General features: G+C 38.0%; 5 protein-coding genes and 1 pseudogene across 6 annotated transcripts; 2 read left to right on the top strand and 4 right to left on the bottom strand.

The window, feature by feature from the left end:
• LOC104701684 lies at window positions 1,986–3,114 on the top strand. The gene has a single exon (XM_010417421.2). It carries the CDS (start codon window positions 2,097–2,099, stop codon window positions 2,565–2,567), a length of 471 nt encoding a protein of 156 aa, XP_010415723.1. The 5' UTR covers window positions 1,986–2,096; the 3' UTR covers window positions 2,568–3,114.
• Window positions 2,861–6,461, bottom strand: LOC104701685 (proline-rich receptor-like protein kinase PERK13). The gene is made up of 9 exons (XM_010417423.1): window positions 6,366–6,461; window positions 5,199–6,158; window positions 4,630–5,106; window positions 4,469–4,555; window positions 4,311–4,381; window positions 4,115–4,191; window positions 3,823–3,970; window positions 3,576–3,737; window positions 2,861–3,453 (listed from the first exon to the last, which is right to left on the bottom strand). The coding sequence occupies exons 2-9, from the start codon at window positions 6,076–6,078 to the stop codon at window positions 3,208–3,210; spliced, it is 2,148 nt and encodes a 715-aa protein (XP_010415725.1). The 5' UTR covers window positions 6,079–6,158; window positions 6,366–6,461; the 3' UTR covers window positions 2,861–3,207.
• On the top strand, window positions 7,462–9,302 carry LOC104701683 (annotated as a pseudogene).
• LOC104701681 (serine/threonine-protein kinase fray2-like) lies at window positions 9,355–12,958 on the bottom strand. 2 transcript variants are annotated; one of them, XM_010417419.2, is made up of 17 exons: window positions 12,662–12,957; window positions 12,375–12,572; window positions 12,033–12,287; window positions 11,829–11,953; window positions 11,706–11,750; window positions 11,533–11,614; window positions 11,337–11,405; window positions 11,072–11,242; window positions 10,900–10,956; window positions 10,693–10,761; window positions 10,472–10,606; window positions 10,277–10,372; window positions 10,072–10,182; window positions 9,945–9,987; window positions 9,745–9,838; window positions 9,603–9,654; window positions 9,355–9,515 (listed from the first exon to the last, which is right to left on the bottom strand). In XM_010417419.2, the coding sequence occupies exons 2-17, from the start codon at window positions 12,549–12,551 to the stop codon at window positions 9,468–9,470; spliced, it is 1,629 nt and encodes a 542-aa protein (XP_010415721.1). In that variant the 5' UTR covers window positions 12,552–12,572; window positions 12,662–12,957; the 3' UTR covers window positions 9,355–9,467. The 2 variants fall into 2 exon arrangements, with proteins under 2 accessions (XP_010415721.1, XP_010415722.1); XM_010417420.2 differs by lacking the exon at window positions 10,072–10,182 and having other exon boundaries at window positions 12,662–12,958.
• LOC104704807 lies at window positions 16,725–18,229 on the bottom strand. The gene is made up of 4 exons (XM_019227111.1): window positions 18,122–18,229; window positions 16,964–17,905; window positions 16,801–16,876; window positions 16,725–16,742 (listed from the first exon to the last, which is right to left on the bottom strand). Exons 1-4 carry the CDS (start codon window positions 18,124–18,126, stop codon window positions 16,725–16,727), a joined length of 1,041 nt encoding a protein of 346 aa, XP_019082656.1. The 5' UTR covers window positions 18,127–18,229.
• Window positions 21,125–22,195, bottom strand: LOC104704806. The gene is made up of 2 exons (XM_010420836.1): window positions 21,976–22,195; window positions 21,125–21,894 (listed from the first exon to the last, which is right to left on the bottom strand). The coding sequence occupies exons 1-2, from the start codon at window positions 22,193–22,195 to the stop codon at window positions 21,125–21,127; spliced, it is 990 nt and encodes a 329-aa protein (XP_010419138.1).

Genomic DNA, 22,799 nt, shown 5'->3' with positions numbered 1-22,799 from the left:
TAGGTTATTTTTAGTTTTGTCATCTTTTTCACAATTACAATGTGTTAAAGTGATTTTGAGAATTTTTTCTTTTAGATTTGGGTTATTTATTTTACATTTATAGTATAGTTTTGAGAGGGTAGATTTTGGTATTTGGATTTTAGGATTTAGAAGTTAATCATTTTATATATTTAAAAATTTATTATTGAAAATAGACGACAAAAGAGTGTATTTTGCAAAAGGTATAAAAAAAGATATGTTTGCAAAACATAGACACATAAATATAACTTAAAGAAGAATATGTTAGAAACATCATCACCATGAACTAACCAAAGTCCAACACTAAACAAGTTGGATTCAGAGTCATATAAACAAAATATAATCATTTGTTACTCTCAATTCTACATTATTTACCTTATTCTATAATATTGCTTAGTTTTTGTAGTTTTTGCGGGTAAACACAACGAATACTATAATATCTCAAGTGCATCCTTCCTTCTCTGGACATCTACCTGACTCTTCTCAGCCATTAAACGCTTAAGGAATTCATCGCATTGACTATCATGTGGACACTAGTAATGAAATAATTTTTGAATCATAACACTCTTTTAGTAGCATCTTTTTTATTCATTACTAACAAACTTAAACCTAACCTTATATCAAACTAATCATACTCAAAGTTCTCCATTTGAAAACATATATAGATATCACTTCAAGAATCTTCATATATAATAAATTTACATAACATCTTTCAAATATTGTGGCTATATAGCAAATTTAACGACAAGTTTTTAAACGAAAGAAAAAAAAAAAATGTTTCTGTCCGTAGAGTTTAGTTTGTATCAATTTTAAATATATTTACAATAAATATATTAATTTATTTAATCGATAACACAATATAGTCGTAGGAACGAATGATGTATTTTTAAAGACTCATGCATGCAAAATGTTTAATAAGCGTTTTGAGGTTTTTCAGTTCATTAAAAACTTGAAGAACTTTTTGTTTTGCGCTCAAAGGCTTCAAAGAGTTATGCTTATTCAAGGATTGTTTTTCTTTCTGCAGGAAAAATAAAGGGAAGAAAATAAAGAATTATAAGTTTAAATCGAAAGATAATACATTGCAATTCATAAGAAGATAATACATTGTGAACACTTTCAGCATTTTCTGAGAAAGAAAAAGACATTCAAGGAGACAAAAAGTTTGAAAGAATATGAAAAAGAATAGAGGAAAATAATATTTGTGTGAAAGAACGAATATAAAATAAGTTTTACTCTAATCCCTATGTTGGATACAAATCTCATTCCATTCTCACTCATTGGAAGTTTGTAACCCCACTCTGAAACTGAAAGACTAAACCTACAAAACTAAAAGTTAAAAAAAAAACGAAACCTCCGCTCGGAAACTCACATGAAGGGTTAACCCTTGACACTAAAGAAGACTGATGGTGGATTTTGTAGAATTAGTGGATCCATATTCATAATTTTATTTGAAAACTCGAAAATCATCATTTAGTTCTCCTGATATTTAGCCTAACTTTATATAGAATACACAATATACATTCAACCACTACGGAATTGAAAATTGGAGACTAATGAAGAGTATAGAAACAAAAAAAAATGTGTATAAATTAACTCGGAATCGCCTAAAGAGTAGAGTCAATGATTGGTAAAGCATCCGCCCACTCATCAAATCTTTAATTTATCTTTCTTGGAAACAATGAATTGTGTCTCATCTTCAAAACACTTAACCAAAATCCCACTTTCTCTTCATACAAAGCAATCAGAAATTGCTCTAAAGTGCATCTCTTATAAACAAACCCACATTGTTGATATCAAAAGAAAAGAAAAGAAAACAACTACAGTATACTTCTTTATTAAAGAAAACAAAAAACAAACTGATAATTTCCACAAAAGTAAGCTATAGGCAACTTTATTTCAAAAATAAATAAAAAACCTATGTCTCACATGAGCTTTATTTGCAAAAAAAAAAAAATGATCATGGATGGACAGGAGTGCTACTACTATTAATACAATGAAGTACTCTTCATTATCACAGACCTCCTAAAGCATTATATCTCACCAACACAAGAATCAAAACCAAACCCACCAAAAAAAAAATGGGAGATCAACCACAAGAGATTCAGCAGCCTCTTTATGTGTATCCGTCTTCTTCTTCTTCATCTTCTTCCTCTTATACCCCGTCCCCGCCTACATCCTCTAGTACTTCACGTGGCTCGTTCGGTACAGTATTCATTGTTCTAGCAGCGATCCTTATCTTAGCAGCACTTGCTTGTGTGTTTGGAAGGCTATGCAACCGCGGTGGAAAGCAGCACAAAGACAAAAACAACAACAAAAATTCCAAGCATGAGAAACCGTCGTCAAAGAAGAGCCGTGAGATCAGACCTGTGGAGCGTGAACCGAGAGAAAGAGGTGATGTGGAGTTTGGGTTCGATATGAAGCGTCCAGGTCCAATGGGGAAACCCTCTGGTCGAAACGGAGGGGACATTGAGTTTGGGTTTGATAACAAGAGAGGAGGAGGTGGAGGAGGAGGAAAAGGAGGGAAAAGACCACCTCCGGTTATATATTAAACATGGAGTACGGTTTAAGTTACCGGAGAAAGGAGATTAACATGTTGAAGGCCACTTCATCAGACACGGTGGTTCCGACTTCAAACTCCGGTCAGAACACATTCTTAATTAAGACAAGAGACTTCTCATCATGCTTGTTTACTTTATTGTAGTGTTCTTGTTTGTTTGATTTTTGTCTTTTTTGGGTCGTTTGGGTTTTGTTTCATATTGGTATGGAACTTAGATATCAAATTATATATGAAAGCAAGCAAGAAAAAGAAAAATTAGATGACAATTAGTAAAGCTCAAATATGTAAAAGAAGAAAAGATGATGGAGTTCTTCATTCATGTTATCACACTCAACAAAAATCCGAAACTCATAAACATGGAGAAACAAACAAAAGCAAAACAAGATTCAAATGATCACTCTTTGAGAACTATTGTGACATCTCTTTTTCTTTTTGGTTGTTGCTTTTTTCTGTTCTCACCTATAATAAGTCTTTTGAGGCAAATGGCCACCATTATGGAGCAAAACTAAAGGTAGCTAGCAAGAAACGAATCTCACACAAAAAAAAATACAAAAGCGAGTATTAATGCTGTACAGAGAGCTCAACCATGAGGAGTGATAATAAGGCAAAGGAGTTGTTGACCTATATTTGGATCAGAACCGCCGGTTATTCCTTGTGAACTCAGCAGAGGCTCCGTTGGAACCTTTCCGGGAGCCTTGGACAGAGTAGTCTCCACTGTACATGCCGGAATCTGAGCTGTCGTCAAAACCAAACGCCATTTTCCTGAACTTCATAGTATCATGGTTATACTGACCAGAGTCATAAGCACTGCTTTGTCCCACTTTGATTCCGTTGCTGATATCTCCCATGTCTCCTTCACTATCCAGTGCTCTCACAACCTTATTTCAAACAAGATTTGTTTTAAGTTTTTCAAATTTGATAAACTAAAACATGATATGTATAGAATTGTTAATTGTTGCTATGCATGGGAGATTTGATTATAATGTAACTAGAAAGGTACCTGAACCATGCGTGGACGTTTTGGACCAGAATGCCTAACACAAGCAGCAGCCGTTTCAATCATTCTGAAAACCTCATTCTCCACGTAATGCTTTTCGAGCCGTCTATCAACTAGTTCGCTGAAATCACCGGTCTCAATGGCTTTGTGAAGCAGTGGGCGAGCCTGTGAGTTCATCATAGATTATGTCATTTGTATAAAAAACAAATCCCCAACTATATATTGAGATGTCAAGACAGATTATATTTACCCATTCAACCAAACTCTCTTCTCCAAGAGGCTGGTACTGGTCAACTGGTTTGCGTCCTGTTATAAGCTCTAAGAGAACAACCCCAAACGAGAAAACATCTGATCTATCAGTCAGCTTTCCGCTTTGTGCATATTCTGGTGCCAGGTACCTGAAAACAAAAGCCAATAACATAGAGCCCCTTATGTACTTTACAAGCAAACTAGTTCATCAGACTTGGAAGTGAAAGCTTACCCAATAAAGATACTATAATAGATTATTAACTATTGGAGTAGAGTCTTTGATCAAAGCTTACCCAAAGGTTCCCATAACGCGAGTTGATACATGAGTTTGTGTTGAATCATTGAGTTTGGCAAGCCCAAAGTCAGCAACCTAAACACCAAGAAACAGAAAGGTTAGAACACATAAATGTCTCATCAACTAAAAACTTCAGGGACAAAACTCCAAACAGAGGAAACGTTATTAAAAAAAGAGATGGTTTTTTTTATTGCCTGAGCTTCAAACTCATCGTCCAGCAAGATGTTTGCAGACTTTATGTCCCTGTGAATGATTTTTGGGTGACCTGCAAAACAAAGTCGCCATGATTCAGCTTATGTTTGAACTTTGAAGGACCTAAAACATTGCCATCACATGCAAATTAAGTACTTACAGTCTTCATGCAAATACGCCAAACCTTTGGCGGAACCTATAGCGATTCTGACTCTCCTAGCCCATTCAAGGACTGGCCTTCCCTTCCCTATCAAGAACAGAACCCATGTAAGTCAATTACTACATAATATCTGATGAGAAAAGTGGTAAAAAGAACCTCACCATGCAAATGATGCTCCAAGGTCTGGTTAGGAACATACTCATAGATAAGCAATCTCTCCGAATCCGAAATGCAGTAACCAACCAGAGAAACCAAATGGCGATGATGAACACGGCTAATGATCTCAACCTCTGCCTTAAACTCACGATCACCCTGTCCACTACCAACCTTAAGCTGCTTAACAGCTACTAGTTTCCCATCATTTAATTTACCTTTGTAGACACAACCAAACCCTCCTTCTCCAAGTATGTTCTGCTTAGCAAATCCTTCAGTTATGTCCATTAACTCTTCATAAGTGAAATGCGTTTGACCACTACCCATCACAGCTGAATCAGGTGCGCTCCCTGACCGTGTATAACCTCCACCTCCTCCTCCTCGTTGGCTGCCAAAGCTGTTCCCGGAACTGGATTGTTGTTGTGTATTGTAACCACCAGGACCAGAGTATCCCTTTGTAGGGTTTTGACCGTATAAGAATCCATCTAAGTTAAAGCAAAAGAGAAAAGCTTAATAAACATTTTGAATCTTGAAGACGAACAAAAGAAGATGAGAGATGGAGGATCAAGATTGAAACCTGATTTGATGGAGAAGTTTGAAGGAGGCAAGTATTGTGAGTCACTGTAAGCATCAATGTTTCTCTTCTTCTTTCTTCGGACTAAGAACACAACTGCCATCAAGGCAATGACTGCAAAACCGGCAACTGCAAAACCGACCATAGTCTTCCCTTGATAGCCGCTGCCACCGCTATTTGGAGGTGGCGGGACAGAGATTCCGCTGCTGGGGACTCCGCGCGGTCCACCAGCAGCGGTAGACTTAGGTGGTAATGCGTGAGAGGTATTACGCGGTGCAGCATTAGGAGGAGCAGGAGGCGATATGGCAGGTGCTGAAGGAGACTTTGTAGGTGCTGAAGGAGACTTGGTAGGTGCTGAAGGGGATTGTTTAGGTCCTGGTGAGTGTTTTTTTGGTTTCTTGTGTCCGGCCTGAGGTGAAGACGCTGGAGGGGGTACTTGTTCAGGAGGCGGAGGAGCAGGGGGGCTGCCTTCTTCATTAGGCGGAGGCGGTGGTGATTCAAACACTTCCGGAGGTGGAGGGGACTCCGACTCCGGCGGCGGTGAGTCTTTCGGTGGAGGTGGAGAGAACACGGTGGGAGTCGGCGGCGGAGCATCTGCCGGAGGGGGTGGAGGTGGAGAACTTGGCGGAGGAGATGGATCAGCCGGCGGAGGAGATGTATCAGCTGGCGGAGGAGATGTATCAGCCGGCGGCGGAGGAGGAGGAGGAGAAGAATCGGCCGGCGGAGGGGATGAAACAGCTGGAGGCGGAGATGAATCAGCCGGCGGACTAGGAGGTGGTGCTGAATCAGCAGGTGGCGGGGCAGATCCGCCGGTTGAGTTATCCGGAGGAGGAGCGGAATCAGCAGACGGTGCAGGTGGAGAAGAAGACGGCGAGTCCGACATTTTCTTCCTTCTTCTTCTACTTCAATTGTGTAATACTCAAATCCGTAAGAAACCTCTCTGTTTTAGCGAATACTCTGCTTCTGAAAATCCAAAAATCATTCAACAGAAGCAGAGTTATCGTCTCTCTCTCTCTCCAAGAAACCCACCAAAAAAAAGAAAACTATACCTTAAAATTCATCCATTGATTAAAACAAGATCCGTAATAAACTATGATTTTTTTTCTAATCACCAAAAAAAAAAAAAAGTTTATAAATCGAAGACCTGGAAAAAGCTGGAGAAATGCGTACCATTACGGAGTTATAAATTTTGAAGATGTCAAAATTAATACAAACGTAACAGCTCCACATGATCTTTTTTTTTTTTTTTGAAATTTAGTTTAGTGATTGATGAATGATGATGATGATACACTTCATTGGAGGCACGTCGTTGTGTCTTCTGTGCCCCCCCGTTTGATCCAAAACTACGTCGTTCGGAATATTCCCATGTTACCGCGCAAACTTTCAAAATTCCTCGATCCGACCCGTTCAGACCAACCCGACCCGTTATAAATATTCCGCGTTGGATTCATAAGGAAAGAGGAACAGACACTATGACGTGTTTTCTAATTCCAACCTACTGTGGCTTTTAAAGCCCAAACATATTGGGCCTCTTTATTTTTCTCCTGATTTTCAAATTCCAAATATCTAGAAATACAGTATTCTTTTTTTTTTTTGTTTTTTTTTTCTGTAATCACATGAAAAATGTTAGGGTATCTCAAAAAATAATTTATTGAATATTTATTCCTTTAAAAATAATATCATTATCGTATATCTGAATAATATTTGTCAAAACTTGAGAATTATGTGATGTGGAAGGAAACTAAATGGAAGAATATACAATTTCACAAGCTAACTTATTAATATACCAATATTTTTTTCTATTCACAAAAAAAAAAAAAGAAAAAAAAATAGAAGAGAGAATTCGTACACACTATTATGTAACCGACATCGAAATATCTACACATAAACACATTACACGCATTTTTTGGTTTAAGATTCTACTCTATTTGGTATTCTCTCACAAGTCACATGCATTCCCCAATTAAGTAATGTTGTTATAACTTCTAATACCCATTCTATCCCCACAAAACAAAAGTGTTAAGTTACTTACCCTTGCCCATATTCAAAGAACATTAAAAATTATTGACTCGTAGGTTGGTCACAAAACCATTAATTATAACCACATGATTTCAAATCCTAATCTGTAATTACCTAAATAACACGACACACATAAATCTTAAGATTTCACAATTTCTAATTATAGTCTAAAAGGGTAAAATAGTAATTGAAGAATATAGAAGTACAAACGCCACACACTCTCTCTCCTACCTATAACTGTAATCTGTAAATTTTCCTAAAACCGCCATTGAAACAATCATTTCTCTTTTTCCCCAAGAAAGCTTCTTCTTCTTCTTCTTCTTCTTCTTCTTCTCTCTTCTCTCTCTTCTTTCTAATGGCGGCACAAGTGGAGATCGAGGATCAAGAATCCGTAACGAAATCAGATAACGACGGCGAAATCTTCAACCCCGTCGTCTCCGATTCTAGACCATCATCATCACCACCTAACTTCTCCGGCGGCGATAATAATGATTCAACGATCCTTCTACGTGAAGACACCTTAGAGCACGATCTCATCAAGAACTGTTTCATCTCAGGAATGGGTTCTTTCTCCAACGAAACAACGATCGTCTCCGTGCGCAAGAACTCGACAGAGAGAAGAATCACAACGAAGGCCAAGTTCGCCGTGTTCAAAGTTTTCACCGAAGTTATGACTAGGAAGAACGAAGGTGACGCGAACGTCAAGTACGGATGGTACTCTGGTTCTAAAGAAGAGATCGATCGTATCGTTGCGTATGGGTTTAGTAATAAAGAGATCGACAAGTTTGATAACGACGCTGGGTCTCACGGTGTTGGGATTCATCTTGTTCATCATAGATACTCTCTTGTTGCGTAAGTTTGTTTTTTTTCAATTTTTCTTCAGATCTGAGTTTTGGTTTTTTTTTCTGAGAAGTTGCTTAAGTCTCTTTTGATGATGGTTCTTTCTGCAGGGCCTTTAGTTGGTGAAGGTGATGAAGAAGGAGTAAAGCATGTTCTATTATGCCGTGTGATTCTTGGTAAACCGGAGGTGATTGTGGCTGGTTCTAAGCAGTCTTGTCCAAGTTCGTACCAGTTTGATTCTGGTGTTGATAATCTTGAGAATCCGAGGAAGTATGTGATTTGGAGCTCTACTATGAATTCTTACATTGTTCCGACTTATATCGTCAGTTTCAAGTCTCCTCGCCTGAGAGGTAATAATTACACAAACTTATTCAAGATTCTTTGTGTTGTTTTGGTTAGAGAGAGAGTGAAATTGATGTTTGTTTCAGGTCTAATTGGAAGAGCAAGGTCACCGTGTGTTAGCTTCTCTGTTCTTATGTCTATACTTTCGAAGTCACTAGACCAACCAAGAATGAACTTGATCTTGACAACTTATGATGATTTTAGGGTATGCATAGTTGATTTCAATTTCATTCAATTCAAACCCATGAGTCTGGTTTCTGAAATGTGATTCTGTTGCTTGTTTTTTCTTTTGTGAAGAAACGGAAGCTGGGAAGAGAGCAGCTGATTAAAAAGACGAGGGAAGTGGTTGGAGACCATCTTCTTTTCAAGATTCTCAAGAATCAGAGGCGTTAGAAGAAAAAAAGTAGTAGGGGGTAAGTCTCTACTACTAACACATATATTCCAACGTTCAGTATCTGAATAATAAATGTTTTTGCTTATGGAGCAAGGTCTCTATTACTTTTCTGAATAGGTTTGTGAAAAAAAAAGCATCTTTTTTACCTTTATTTCGTATGAATAAGTCAGATGAGAGAGTACTGATCATCCCTCTTTTGTTTTTTTTTTTCCTTGGCAGAGGAGAAAATTGACGTTACAGATTTTACCAGAAGTAGCCAAAGTAAAACAGCAGCTGATGAATGATGATGATGCGTAAAGGAGTAGGTTTGAAACCAGAAGAAACATATTCACACATAGTCGTATATGTAGAAATATATAGATTGCAGTAATGACTAAAGAAACACTCTTATATCAGAAAAAAAAAAAAGTGTAGTCTTTCATTTGTTACCCTTTTTGTTTGTTTGTCTACGCGTTCGTTGTATCTGGAACCAGATTTTTACATTACTAATACAAAGACATTTGGTAAAAATCCCAATCATGCCCATTGTTTGGTTTTGTGACTTAATCCTATGACACTAGAGTCTAGAGAAGGATGACTAATGGATTTATGTGAAAGAATAGAAAAAAGAGAGAGTAATTTGACATTATTATATATATTGAATTACATAAAAGAATCATCTATTCTCCGATAAGCTTTTAAGGAATGCTGTTGCTGTTTATTAGAGAGCTGATTTGTTGTTCTAGCTGCAAAAACGTATTCATGTATATTAGTTAGATACTCTCTCATATATATGATCTCTAATACATTTGGTATAAGTAGCCCTTTTTTACCTGACTATTTATTTCTTTTCTTCTCTGAACTTCATCTACGAGCTTCTCAACACTGAAAACACATGAAACAATACTATTATCTCAACATTCTAATCAAATAAAGAATGAAGAAGAAGTAGTCATGAGTCATGACATTTTTTACCTTTGCTCCAAAAACTGAACCTGAGATTGCAGATCTTTCTCCTTTGATGGATATATCTGCACTCGTTCGGTTTTGGAGATTGGATTTCCAGTTTCTGTACAAATTATGACGGGAGGGTTATATCTATCAAGACCTAATCTATTACTTGAAAGAAGAAACATAATCTTGCTACAGATAAAACTCATGATGAGAGACATTACCTGCACTTCCATCAAAATATCTAATTAATCTGATTACTTTCTCCTGCCAAGAAAACAAAACAAAATGAATTCTCACAAGACAAATCCAAAATAAACCATTTTATCCACCAGAAGCCAGACAACACACTCTCTGAATGTCATTCTGAACCAGGAGACTCTTTAACAATGGGAGGATTTCCGTTGCTGCGCAAGGTGTTCTGTTCACAGGACTAACAGTGTATCCATTTTTTGGTTTCTCCTGATAAAGAACATTGTTTTCCAAATTTGACAACTATTATTACGATAAGGTTTCACAATCTCGAGAAACACATGACATTGTAATTGAAAATTACCGGCTCAAGTCCTGTTTTTTTCACTTGCTTTGTAGTATCCGCTAATGGTTCTAGTAGATGTGGCTCTTCAGAAACGAGCTTCTCCGCAGTTCCTAACTGTACATTATAATGCACCGGTTGAGAGGTTAACTGTAATGCAAAATAGGCACGCAGAAATATATATATATGCCTTACATAGGACGAAATGAAACTTGCCTTTTCTGAGAAGTATTCCAAAGGCATAGTCTGTGACCTTTGTACCACTGTGTTTCCTTTTGGTACATCAAGCCTGACATCCCCATTCTCGTTCAGTTCCTGAATCTCTGAATCGCACATTTCATCATTTGGAATCTGATAGCAGAGCACTGAAGCTTTGAGAGAGTGCGAATAAAAACTAGTTTTTTTACGTTTACTTTAAGACAAATGACCTTACTTACAAGTGATGCTTGCGTCTTCAACTCTTCGAGATCAAAATTCCAAGCACTAATTCCTCGCATATACTCATGCTGTAAGAAAGCAATATATAGGATTCTAAATTAGGCATGTCCACATACAGACTATAGCTTAGTACCAAAAGGGGTAAGAGTAGATGTTAGATTGTTAGTTATCGTTGTACGGTGAAAAATGCAAGGATTGAGTTATACCTGGGATAACTGTTCTTTGTCACCATTTAAGCCTTTAAATAACTCAGCCTCTGCCTCCTGTAAAGCCAACATAAGAGAAATTGCACAACTTAAATCACACCTACTAATATATAAAAGGTAAGTAGTGAAGATTCTAAATTCCAACAGATAAGGAAACTCTTAAACTCATCACCTTGAGCTTTTTAAAACGTTCACCAAGAGGAGAAAGACCATTAAGAATTTTACGAGACAAGTAATCTGTAGACCGAGCATGTTTGAAGAAAGGGTGTTTCAGAAGTTTAGCTGAGGTTGGACGCTTTTTTGGATCTTTAACTAAGCAAGCTGCGATTAACTCTCTAAATGACTGCGAGATGATGAAACACAGTTAGTTCCTTTTCTAAGTGAAAGAAATGGAATAATACCTTTATAAGTTGTGTACATCATTAATTTCCACTTACCTTTGAGAACTTCTTATCTCTTTCATAGTCAAGACGAGGAGGAGCATTTTGTAAAGTCATCAGTAGCACCTGAAAAATAGTTGAGAGAATCAGCAGAGTAAGATTGTAGTAAAAACCACAATGGAAAAAAATCAGTAGAGGTGGACAATTCATAAACTCATTATGGCCATGAACTTTTTACACAGTTAGGACTCACCTTCATAGGTGGATATTTGGAAAATGGAGCATGACCATGAGCAAGCTCCAATGCAGTTATGCCAAACGACCATATGTCCGCTCTGTTATACCAAGCAGACAAAATGTAAAAAAACCAATAACCTACTTGTGATTTCTATGCATACAGAGAGACTAGTAAAATCGCATACATACTTGAAATCATATCCGTTTACTTGCTGCATAACCTCAGGTGCCATCCTGTAAAGCCAAAAAGATTCCATTTTTTAAAACATACAAGAAACTTGGGTGTAGTCAGAGAAGTAAGTAAGAACTCACCAACAAGGAGTTCCAACAAATGTATTCCTTGTGCGCATCCTATCCCCACTATCAAACATACATGCTGAAACTCCAAAGTCTCCAAGTTTCACTACACCTCTTGAATGAATCAATATGTTCCCAGCCTAGAAAAACAAAACCATGTCAACTAGCAAACTAATGATCTCTATCCAAAAAAAAAAGACAGAGACTTTTCTATCTAACCTTAACATCTCTATGGATGTGACCTTGTCGATGAAGATAAACAAGCGCTTTAAGCACTTCCCTAAGCAAAGTAGCAATGATAGGTTGCTCAAGACCATCCGGAAAAACAGATTTCATCAAATGAAAACAAGAACCACCAGACATATAAGGCATCACAATCCACAAACTACTACTGTCTATAAACGAACAATGCGCTTTCAACAAATTCGGATGATCAATCAAGTTCATTATATGAACTTCCTTGCGTATTGTTTCCTACATAGAATAAAAACAAGGCAAAAAATGTAAGCTTCACGGTAACAACAAAATTCAAAAAGAGATATTGAGGAGAAGAAAACGAACCAAATCGTTTCTGCATTTTTCGAGATCTAATATCTTAACAGCAACAATCTCGTTGAGAGCAATGCAACGAGCTCTGAAGACAGTAGCACTAACACCTTCGCCTACCTCTTCAAACAACTCGTAATCTTTAGCGTAAAGAGGAAACCTCTTCGTTGATGATGTTGATAAACCAGCCATATCTCCTCTCTAATTCGCTCCCTACAGTAACATTGATAATCTCAGGAGATTTTTTTTTTTTTTTTTTATCAAATTCGCATTGTTAAAGAATTAATCAGAGAAACACTAACCTGAAGATGATGAAAATGCAGGGGAGAAGAAGAACAATCTCAAGATGATTCGGTTCGGGTTAAAGGAGGAGGAGGATACGAGAAAGAGGTAGAAGGAGGAGGAGGATACGAGACGAGAAGCTCGTGAGGAAGAAAAGAGTAAAGATTCGAATCTAAAGAGACACAGAAAAAAAAAANAAAAAAAAAAAAAAAAAAAAACAAAGATTTGGAGAAGAGAGTGCAATCTTAATGTTAATGTTAATGATGATGGAAGAGATCAAACTTTTGTGTTTTGCTTTTTGGTGATTTTGACCAGACAATGTCTTAATTTAGTAAAAATCTAATCCGATATTTAATTGGATCCTCTCTTTTCGTCTTCTTTGTGATTTTCTTCTTTTTTTATTTGAGTTACCCAACCAAACAAAAAGAAACTCTGTCAAAAAGTAAAAGTTCTACGATTTGGTTTTTATTTTTGTCTAAATATAAACATGTATTAATCTTTTGATTTCATATGATTAAGATTTATATTAATTTACCCATTCAATGATGACCACTTCATCAAATTAATTATTATTTTTGTTTTCCACTTCTAATTGATGAAAAAGTATTTTTATGTTCTTCCGTATAATCCAAGGGACAAAAAGCCTATGAACTTTTTTCCTGTATTTACTGATGTTTACATAGATAAATAGCGTTATAAGAAAGGAAAAATAATTGCCAGCTATTTGAAATATAGGCCAACACATGACCACACATACAAACAATATAAATGTCTTGTTAACTACGTTAACTATTTTCATCATATAAAGACATCCATAAACAAACAGAGGTTATGTGTACAACACCATAAATATTATTTTCCTTTTTACTTATTTATAAGATCATGTCATTTGAAATATATCCAAGGCATTGCCAACTATTTCTTTGATTTTACAAAATCAACTTTTTCTTAAAATTATGTCTTTCATGTAAATAAATAGAAAAAAGAAAAAAAAATTAAAACCCCACCTGTGAGAAAATACAAAATAAAAAATGATTTTCAAAGGAAAAGATATATAAATGATGAGGGGCGGAAGCTATAACAAGAGAGACGGGCAGTATTTAGACGGAGAAGACGTAGGCTGAGTGAAGGTGGAGTGTTGCTATGTTTTGGTGTGACAAAAACAGAGTATCAAAAGAGAGATGACGATGGTGATGATAAGACGTGAGGAAGAAAAGAGATAGAGTTGGGATCTCTTCCAGGAATTGATCTCAACAAGGATTGTGCAAGTCTTCCTTGCAGGGCTCTAAGACAAGCTCTTTTTGGATAGTTAAAACTACCTCTTTTTGGTTTTTTTTTTCTTTTATCAAAATCAAAAGCAAGTTGTCCTACAATGGAGTCTACAATCTCTATTTATAGAGATGTAGATTAACATAAACGAAAGCTAAAAGCAAAGAGAATATTCTTCTCTCATGAAGAAATAGAAAACTAACATAAAGCCTAATGAAAAAATAAGTAAACACTAAAATCGACGGGAAAAGGGTATATTTCTACCCGTACTATTTGTAAAGTGTATATTTCTACCTGAACAAAAGAAAAGTGTATTATCCAACCTGAACTCTAATAAAATTCAAAATTACTACCCAGACTTTGAAGCGTTATCGATAATACTACATTGACACAAACATTGTTAGTCAACTATTAAATATGAGTGATTCATATGACACATAAGCAATGATGTGGCAAGAGTTTTTGGAATGAAACTCAAAACGACGTCGTTTTGATTTGGGAAAAAACTTCAATTAGGGTTCTTTTTTTTTTTTTGATTTCACGATTCGTTTCTCTCTTTCTCTTTCTCTTTCTCTGCGAAGGCGTTTATGCTTCTCAATTTCGAAGAAATCAAATGGATAATCAAAGAAGAGGTTTCCCCAAGAGATGTCAATGCGGAGAACCTGTTGTTTTGAAGACATCGACAACTGCTAAAAATCCTGGAAGATTGTTTCATTGGTGTCCGTTTGGAAGGGATGGGGTAAGTGTGATTCTCTAAATTTTGTTGTATAGTTTGGCTGTGTCTGCAACTAAAAGTCTGTAAATGTCTTAGAATTGGTATCATACATTTAAATGGACCGATACGTCTATGGTAGAAGAGATCGAGGACTTGATTGAGAAAGTGGAGAACATTGATGGAGCTGCAATGACATTGTAGAAGGGCGTCAATGCTTGTGAATCTCAGATTGATACTCTCGCCATGGAGACTCGTGTGCATTTGGGTGTGGTTGAGAAGGAGGTCAAAGAGATGAAAATGCAACTAAGAAGCTTGAAGAACATTGTTGGCTTTGTTATGGTTATGGTTTTGTTTTTCATGTGTATGTATTGAATATGTGAGTTAAAAAGTGGTTGTATGAGAGTAACTAGTTTGGATGTTTAGAGAAAAATATGGCTTGTAAGATTGTTTGTTTGTATGAAAGGTAATGGAAAAAGAACAAGACATATGACATTGCTCAAACCCAATCCAACTGTGATAGAATCCAAAATAGACCGAGACATTTGGTTGTGGTACATGTCACAAAACATACCATAAAATTAAAAGACATTGTGTTGCTACATGTCCCCAAAAACAGACCATGACATCAAAAAGAGAAAAAGAAATAGTCCTAAACCGCTTGATACTTCAAGCTTCCAAACCCACAAATGTCATGCTTGATCCTAAGTTCTCCAAAGTTCCTGTCAGAAAAACAAAAAAATCTAACCGTACAACACAACATAATCTGAATATTTAAGATGAGAATAAGAAGATTGAAACCTCAAAATGTGTCTTGTGTTGGTTGACTTGGTCCTCCTCCATCTGCCGATGGTTTAGTCTTCTTCTTTTTCATAGGTGGCATAGACTTCTCCACTTCCATATTTGGACATTTAGCTGCATTGTGTCCAGTTAAACTGCAACGACGACAATGCATGATTCTCCTCTCTCTACTAGCCTTTTTCTTTTTTGGAGACTCATTCTTCCCTTTCTTCCTTTTTGGCTTTGGCTTTCTTCCTTTTCTGTTTTCAAGTTCTTCAACCAGATTTGGAGGTGGCAATATCACAGAACCGGAGTTATCCCAGAAACACATACCATTTACTGGCCGAATTGAGTCCCTATAAATTTGTTGTTGCCTTCCATTGAGAAGCCAACTAGAGATGTAATCTTCATGATTTAGCTTCTTTTCTGCGATGATGCGTAATGCATGCCTACATGGAACTCCACTCATTTTCCCATCTCCTGCAGGCACATGTATTCATTCTAATGTTCACAGAGTAAGATGTACCTGACTCACGGACTTCATTTCTACCGTCTGATCCAGGGATAACCTTGCAGAACTTAAGCCTTTTCTGCTCCAACGCTATCATTTCTTTTATTCTAGGAGGTACTCTGCTTAGATCCTTGTCAGCTTTTGTCTTCCTCATATCAATACGCACCATGGTTCTTCTCCTTATCGTCTCCAACATCTCTACCATTGGCATATACCTTGCAGGATCTATTGCATTGTTGAAAGATTCAGAGATGTTGTTATGAACATCTACGCAGGAGGATGTTGGCGTGAAAAAAGCAAGGCTGCAATTCTTTGGGTTCTTCTCCATCATGGCTTCATAAACACGCATATCATAGCTCTTTACCAATTCCAAATTTGCTTCATACTCTTTCGTGGTATAACTTTCCGCTACTTGCCAAAAGAGATTTTTCATGTCACCTTGATCGGGAAATATCTTCTTTAGGTTCCCATAGATGTGTCTAGCACACATTCTATGTTCAACATAAGGTAACTCTCTTTCCACTGCATTCAATAAACCCTGTAAAAGCAAAACAAATATATATTAGTTAAACCATACATGTCATTTTACATGTTCTAAAGCCTAGTACGGGTTGGAGATATACCTTTTGCCTATCAGATATGATAGTAAACCCTTGACCCTCCTGTAGATTGAAATCAACCTTCAACTTTTCTAGGAACCATACCCAATTGTCTTCATTTTCTATATCAACAACGGCCCAAGCCATGAGATACATTCCATTGTTAGCATCCCTCCCCACAGCAGCCAATAATTGTCCCTTTAGTGTGCATTTCATAAAACAACCATCCACTCCAAAGATAAGACGACACCACATAAACCGCATCTTTCGAATGGCAGCAAAACACACATAGAATCTATGGAAGATCTCTGATCCATCATCATCAAGCACTGTGTCTAGCACCACTATTGACTCAGGGTTAGATCTAGCAAAATATCAAAATGAAAACCTAGTTAACAGATTGGAAAACACTTGCTAAATTTAAAATTTCAGTAATGGAAGAAGAACTTACTGAAGAAGTGCTAAGCGGTAATCTTTCAGCCTAGAAAATTGCTCCTTGTGCTCACGGTCGATGATCTCTACAGCTTTTTTCTTAGCATTTTTACATTTGTCTATGCTTACTATCAGATTGTAGTTCTTCTCAATCTCTTGTTGCATCCATTTTGGTCCATAATCAGGATCAGTTCTGATATCATCCAAAAACATCTTGCAAATCACAGGTGCTTTCAATATCTTACAATAGTTATCATTTGTGCAACTGTGCTGATCTTCAAAAGTTTTCACTTTCCACTTGCCAACGCACTCCTCATAAGAACAGTAGATATACCATGGACAAGGCTCTTTAGTCCCACACACAGCCGCTGACTTGTCTTTCCCCCATCTACTTATCTTTATGTTACAACCCTCTTTTAATGCATAAGCTACTAAAGCTTCTCTGAACTCCTCTAGACTATCAAATACTTGTTCTATCTCTAGCTGACCACTACCTCGTTTGTATCTAACCAAATGCTCCTCTTCTTCTTCACCATCAGAGTTAGGAGGTGTGTTATGATAATCGAAATCCTCATCCTCATCAACAAAAGAAGCCACATTTCTTTCAACCCGGATCTCTTCTTCACATGGCTCAGATGACTCGATATCATTAGGATGCTCTGTTGAGTTCACCAAAAAAACATTCATCACTCCAGTCCATCTGCCCGCATCACACATCCTCTTAAAACTCAAATCCGCAGACCTCAATCTCTTTCTTTCATTATGCTCTTCAAAAGGGTACTTATACCACATGTTTTGGCCATATAATCCCTCCCCCAACTCCGCCGACAACTTGATGAAAAACTCTTCTGGTTTACATTCTATAGCTATGTCTTTACCATTGAGATAAGCAACATCTCCTACATGATTCTTCACCCAATACCCTCCAAAATACACAAGGAATGTCACATGATCCGGATTGCTGTCAACAAAAAAAATTATACAAAGTTTCAAACACTCAAGCATTTAATCAAACACTTAGTGTGCAGTAAACAAATACGACTCTTTAAACATAAAACTTCAAATTATTGTCTCCCCAAACATCTACATTATGCAACTATTAAACAAAAACAAGATAAAATACAAGATTTAATACCAAAAATCGAAGCAACGTTTGTGATTTACGAACTAAAAATACCTCATTTTTGCTTCTGTAGAAACGATTGTGGGTAATGCTAACAACTCCTTCGATTCACGCCTTGTTTCCTCTACACTTATCCCTCGCAATTAACTTCAATCCTCGTTCTCCATTTTCTCCTTCGCAGAGAAAGAGAAAGAGAAAGAGAGAAACGAATCATGAAATCAAAAAAAAAAAAGAACCCTAATTGAAGTTTTTTCCCCAAATCAAAACGACGTCGTTTTGAGTTTCATTCCAAAAACTCTTGCCACATCATTGCTTATGTGTCATATGAATCACTCATATTTAAAAGTTGACTAACAGTGTTTGTGTCAATGTAGTATTATCGATAACGCTTCAAAGTCTGGGTAGTAATTTTGAATTTTATTAGAGTTCAGGTTGGATAATACACTTTTCTTTCAAGGCGATAGATTTCCCGAAAGAACAAAGTTGCCACACTAAGTGCATCAGTCGTTTTCTTTCAAGGAAGAAAATGAGCCATTTTAGAAAAACGATCTACCACCACAAATATAGAATCGTTACCTCTTTGTGTTCGCGGGAGCCCCAAAACAAAATCCATACTAATATCAGTCCAAGGTTGTGCTGGAATGGGCAATGGAAGATATAACCCAGCATTAGATGATTGCCCTTTTCCTTGTTGACATACAGGACAACGTTCTACAAAACGTTCCACAGCCCGTCGTAAAGAACGCCAAAAGTAAGAGGTTGACTCTTAATGCAACGTACGATCCCGTCCAACTTGTCCCTCATTGTGTAAGTCTTGAATAATTTGAAGGCGTAAACTACAAACAGGAACACAAAGGCGCAACCCTTTGAAGAGGAACCCATCATGAACGACGTAGTCAACGTGTAGCCCTTGTTCTGCCGTGAGAAAAATCTTAGAAATATGGATTTGTGGAATACAATTCCGCAAACGAAGCAAATCCCGGAACAGAAGTGTGAACAGTCTAGAGAAGGGAGTGTCGTCGGCTCAATGCGTCTGCTACACGATTCGTCGCACCAGATTGATGTCGAATCGAAAATGTTAATTGTTGGAGGAAAGCAATCCACGAAGCATGACGAGACGAAACCTTTGATTGACTGTCTAAGTGGCGTAAGGTATTATGGTCAGTGAAGAGGACAAAGTCACGGTGGACTAAGTAATGACGCCAATGCTTGACAGCTTGCACAATGACATAAAATTCAACATCATAAGTGCTATAACGAACACGAGCTCCCGATAACTTCTCACTATAATAAGCGATGGGCGTCTGGCTTAAAACTGCGCCAATGCCTACTTTCGATGCGTCATAATGAAGTTCAAAAGTCAATGAAAAATCCGGAAGAACCAAGATCGGAGCAGAGGTGAGTTTAGTCTTGATCAGCTGGAACGTTTCGGTTGCTGAGGGATTCCATTCAAACTTGATTTTCTTCATACAATCAGTAATGGGAGCCATGATCGTACTGAAATTATGCACAAAAAGTCGATAAAAAGATGCTAACCCGTGAAAGCTACGCACCTCCGTGATAGTGCGTGGAATAGGCCAGGAACGAACAACCTCTACTTTAGTCGGATCAACTACTAACTCATGATTAGACACCACACATCCCAAAAAGAAAATCTCCGAAGTTCCAAACTCACACTTATGTTTAGCAGCAAATAATTGCTCCTTGCATAAAACTTGAAGAACCTCACGAAGATGAACCACATGATTAGCAACGGAAGAGCTAAAAATGAGAATGTCGTCAAAGTAGACAACCACGAACTTTCCAATAAAAGGTTGAAGAGCCTGATTCATCACACGCATAAATGTGTTTGGAGCGTTAGACAACCCAAATGGCATCACAAGCCACTCAAAAAGTCCTTCACGTGTTTTAAATGCAGTCTTCCATTCATCTCCCGGTTGAATACGAATTTGATGATACCCACTTTTCAAATCATTTTTGGTAAAAGTCGAAGCTTTTCCAATTTGATCCAACAAATCATCCAAGCGTGGGATAGGAAAACGATATCGTATAGTGATCTTGTTGATAGCGCGACTATCAACACATATTCGCCATGTTCCGTCTTTCTTCGGAATAAGTAAGGCGGGAACAGTACACGGACTAAGGCTCTCTCGAATATGGCCTTTAGTGAGAAGGTCTTCCACTTGTCTTCGTAGTTCCTTATGTTCTTGTGGACTCATTCTGTAATGAGGTCTGTTAGGTAGTGTTGCACCTGGAACAAGATCAATACGGTGTTGAATATCCCGTAACGGTGACAGTCCAGTGGGGAGTTCACCCGGAAAAACGTCAACAAACTCAGCTAACAACGACTCAAAAATTGGAGAATGCAAAGAAGGCAATGATGCCAATGACGGTTAGTAACAAACAAAGCCCATGCGATGCCTTCGGTGCGAAATTCTTCCTCAAACGTAGCGAGAGAACAAAGTGAGGACTGGCCGTGCTTGTTAGAAGTAGTAGATGTCTTACTCGAACTAGAGCAAGAGGGACCAGGTAGCGATGGAGTCGGTGGTGTGAGTAACGGTTCTCGAGATAGAAGCAATAAAATCTTATGGGCCTCCCAGATGAAGGCATATGTGTTATTAACACCATCATGTGTAATTTTACGGTCGTATTCCCATGGTCTCCCAAGAATCATGTGACATCAATGGGAGCAACATCAAAGTAAAATTGATCCTTATATAAAGGACCAATCGAGAACGGGACCATGGCTCATTGTGTTACACGCATGTCCACGCCGTCTCTCATCCATAACAAAGAGTACGGTGTTGGGTGAACCTCTACAGGCAGACCAAGCTTGGTAACCGCATATTCAGCAATAATATTGCGACAACAACCAAAATCAATGATGAAGGTGCAACTACGATCTTTAATCGTACATGTAGAGCGAAAAATATTCGTCCGTAGCCAATGCTCCTCACGCTGTTGTGGTATACGACAAACATAGTGAGAAACCAATGCCATGCCATGATCACCATGCGTTCGCTGAACAAGATTGTCGGATTCCAAGTCGTCTCCGTCTCACGAGACATAGTCGTCAACGTTTTGAGCATCAACATCCGCGATGAGTCCACATTTCTTCTGGTTGGGACAAGCGGTTTGACGATGACCTCTTTCACCACAAGCATAGCACCGTAACACATTCAATCTAGGTGGAGGACGCTTCAAGGTTGGATCATCATCAAAAGTTTTGCCATCGGAAGGGGCTCCAACGGGGTCAGTTTTGTGATGAGGAGAGGCGCTTATGGATGCTGGTGTGGAGTCCACAAAATGGCTTCGCGACGATGTCGAGACCCAAGAAGACGAACGAAGTTGCTGTTCAAAAGATGTGGCACGCCGGTGTGTTTCAGCAACGGTAGTAGGGTCGAACTGAGCCACTGCATTCTGGATTTGAGGACGTAGCCCACCAATAAACCTTGAGACAATTTGGGTTGAAGTGTCATATATGTCGTTTCTTGTCAATAATAAGTAGAACTCCTCTGTATAATCATCAACTGACTTGGAACCTTGTTTCAAATTTTGCAACCTCGTATACATGGTGCGTTCATAATTATGTGGAAGAAACGTCGCACGCAGCTTCTTTTTTAGTTTTTCCCAAGTGTGAATTGGCTCCCGTCCCGAACGTATACGAGTGGCTTTAAGTTGTTGCCACCAAGAGGCAGCGTGATCACAAAACTTTGTTGCAACGAGCGGCACTCTACGGTTTGCAGGAACATCTTTGAACTCTAAGATTTCTTCAACAGCAACAATCCAATCTAACAGAGAGTCACCACGAAGGCCACCATGGAATTCTGGGATGTCAAAGCGAAAGCCACCTTCCCAACGTGTGTCCTGGATTCACTGGTCTTGACGGTGGTAATGAACGAGGTCACCTTGTTGATGGTCTATGTTGACCAAAACATTACGAGCATCGTTGCCACCGGCTTGTTGTTGGAGTGGTCGTGGATTTGTTTGATTATTCCTCAACACATCACACAGGTTTTGAATGGAAGTAGCAATTGAAGTCTGCAAATTTTCCTGCATCGTAAGTAAGGCTTTGGATAATTCCTCCCAGTTTTGAATTGGAGCTTGGTCCTCTGGTTTTGGAGCCATCATGAAAGAGGAAGAAAGAACACCAGGAGCGGTATGAATCTGATACCAGATGATGAGAGGCGGAAGCTATAACAAGAGAGACGGGGCGATGTTTAGACGGAGAAGACGTAGGCTGTGTGAAGGTGGAGTGTTGCTCTGTTTTGGTGTGACAAAAACAGAGTATCAAAAGAGAGAAGACGATGGTGATGATAAGACGTGGGAAAGAAAAGAGATAGAGTTGGGATCTCTTCCAGGAATTGATCTCAACAAGGGTTGTGCAAGTCCTCCTTGCAGGGCTCTAAGTAGGGATGTTAAAAGTGGGTTAAAACCCAATGGGTACCCAAAACCCATGTTTAATATCGGGTATGCGGACCTGTTTTTTCAGTAAAAAAAAATGGGTTTAAAACGGGCGGGTATCCAAAATTATAGAGTCTTACACGGGTTTACCCAATAAGAATATGGGTACCCACGGGTTTTTTTCTCTCACCTATCAGATACCAAAAAGACAAAATTTTATATTTTTCCTCTTTGGAAAATCAAAACACGAACCCTGAACCCTAGTCCAATTGATTTTGTTTGTTTATGTGTGAATGATTTTATATTTTGTGGGATTTCGTTGGGTCTC

The sequence above is a fragment of the Camelina sativa genome, chromosome 7 (assembly GCF_000633955.1).
Source record: "Camelina sativa cultivar DH55 chromosome 7, Cs, whole genome shotgun sequence".
Taxonomy (NCBI): Eukaryota; Viridiplantae; Streptophyta; class Magnoliopsida; order Brassicales; family Brassicaceae; genus Camelina; species Camelina sativa.
Note: the sequence above shows the minus strand (reverse complement) of the source record. Positions and strands in the feature narration are given on the sequence as shown.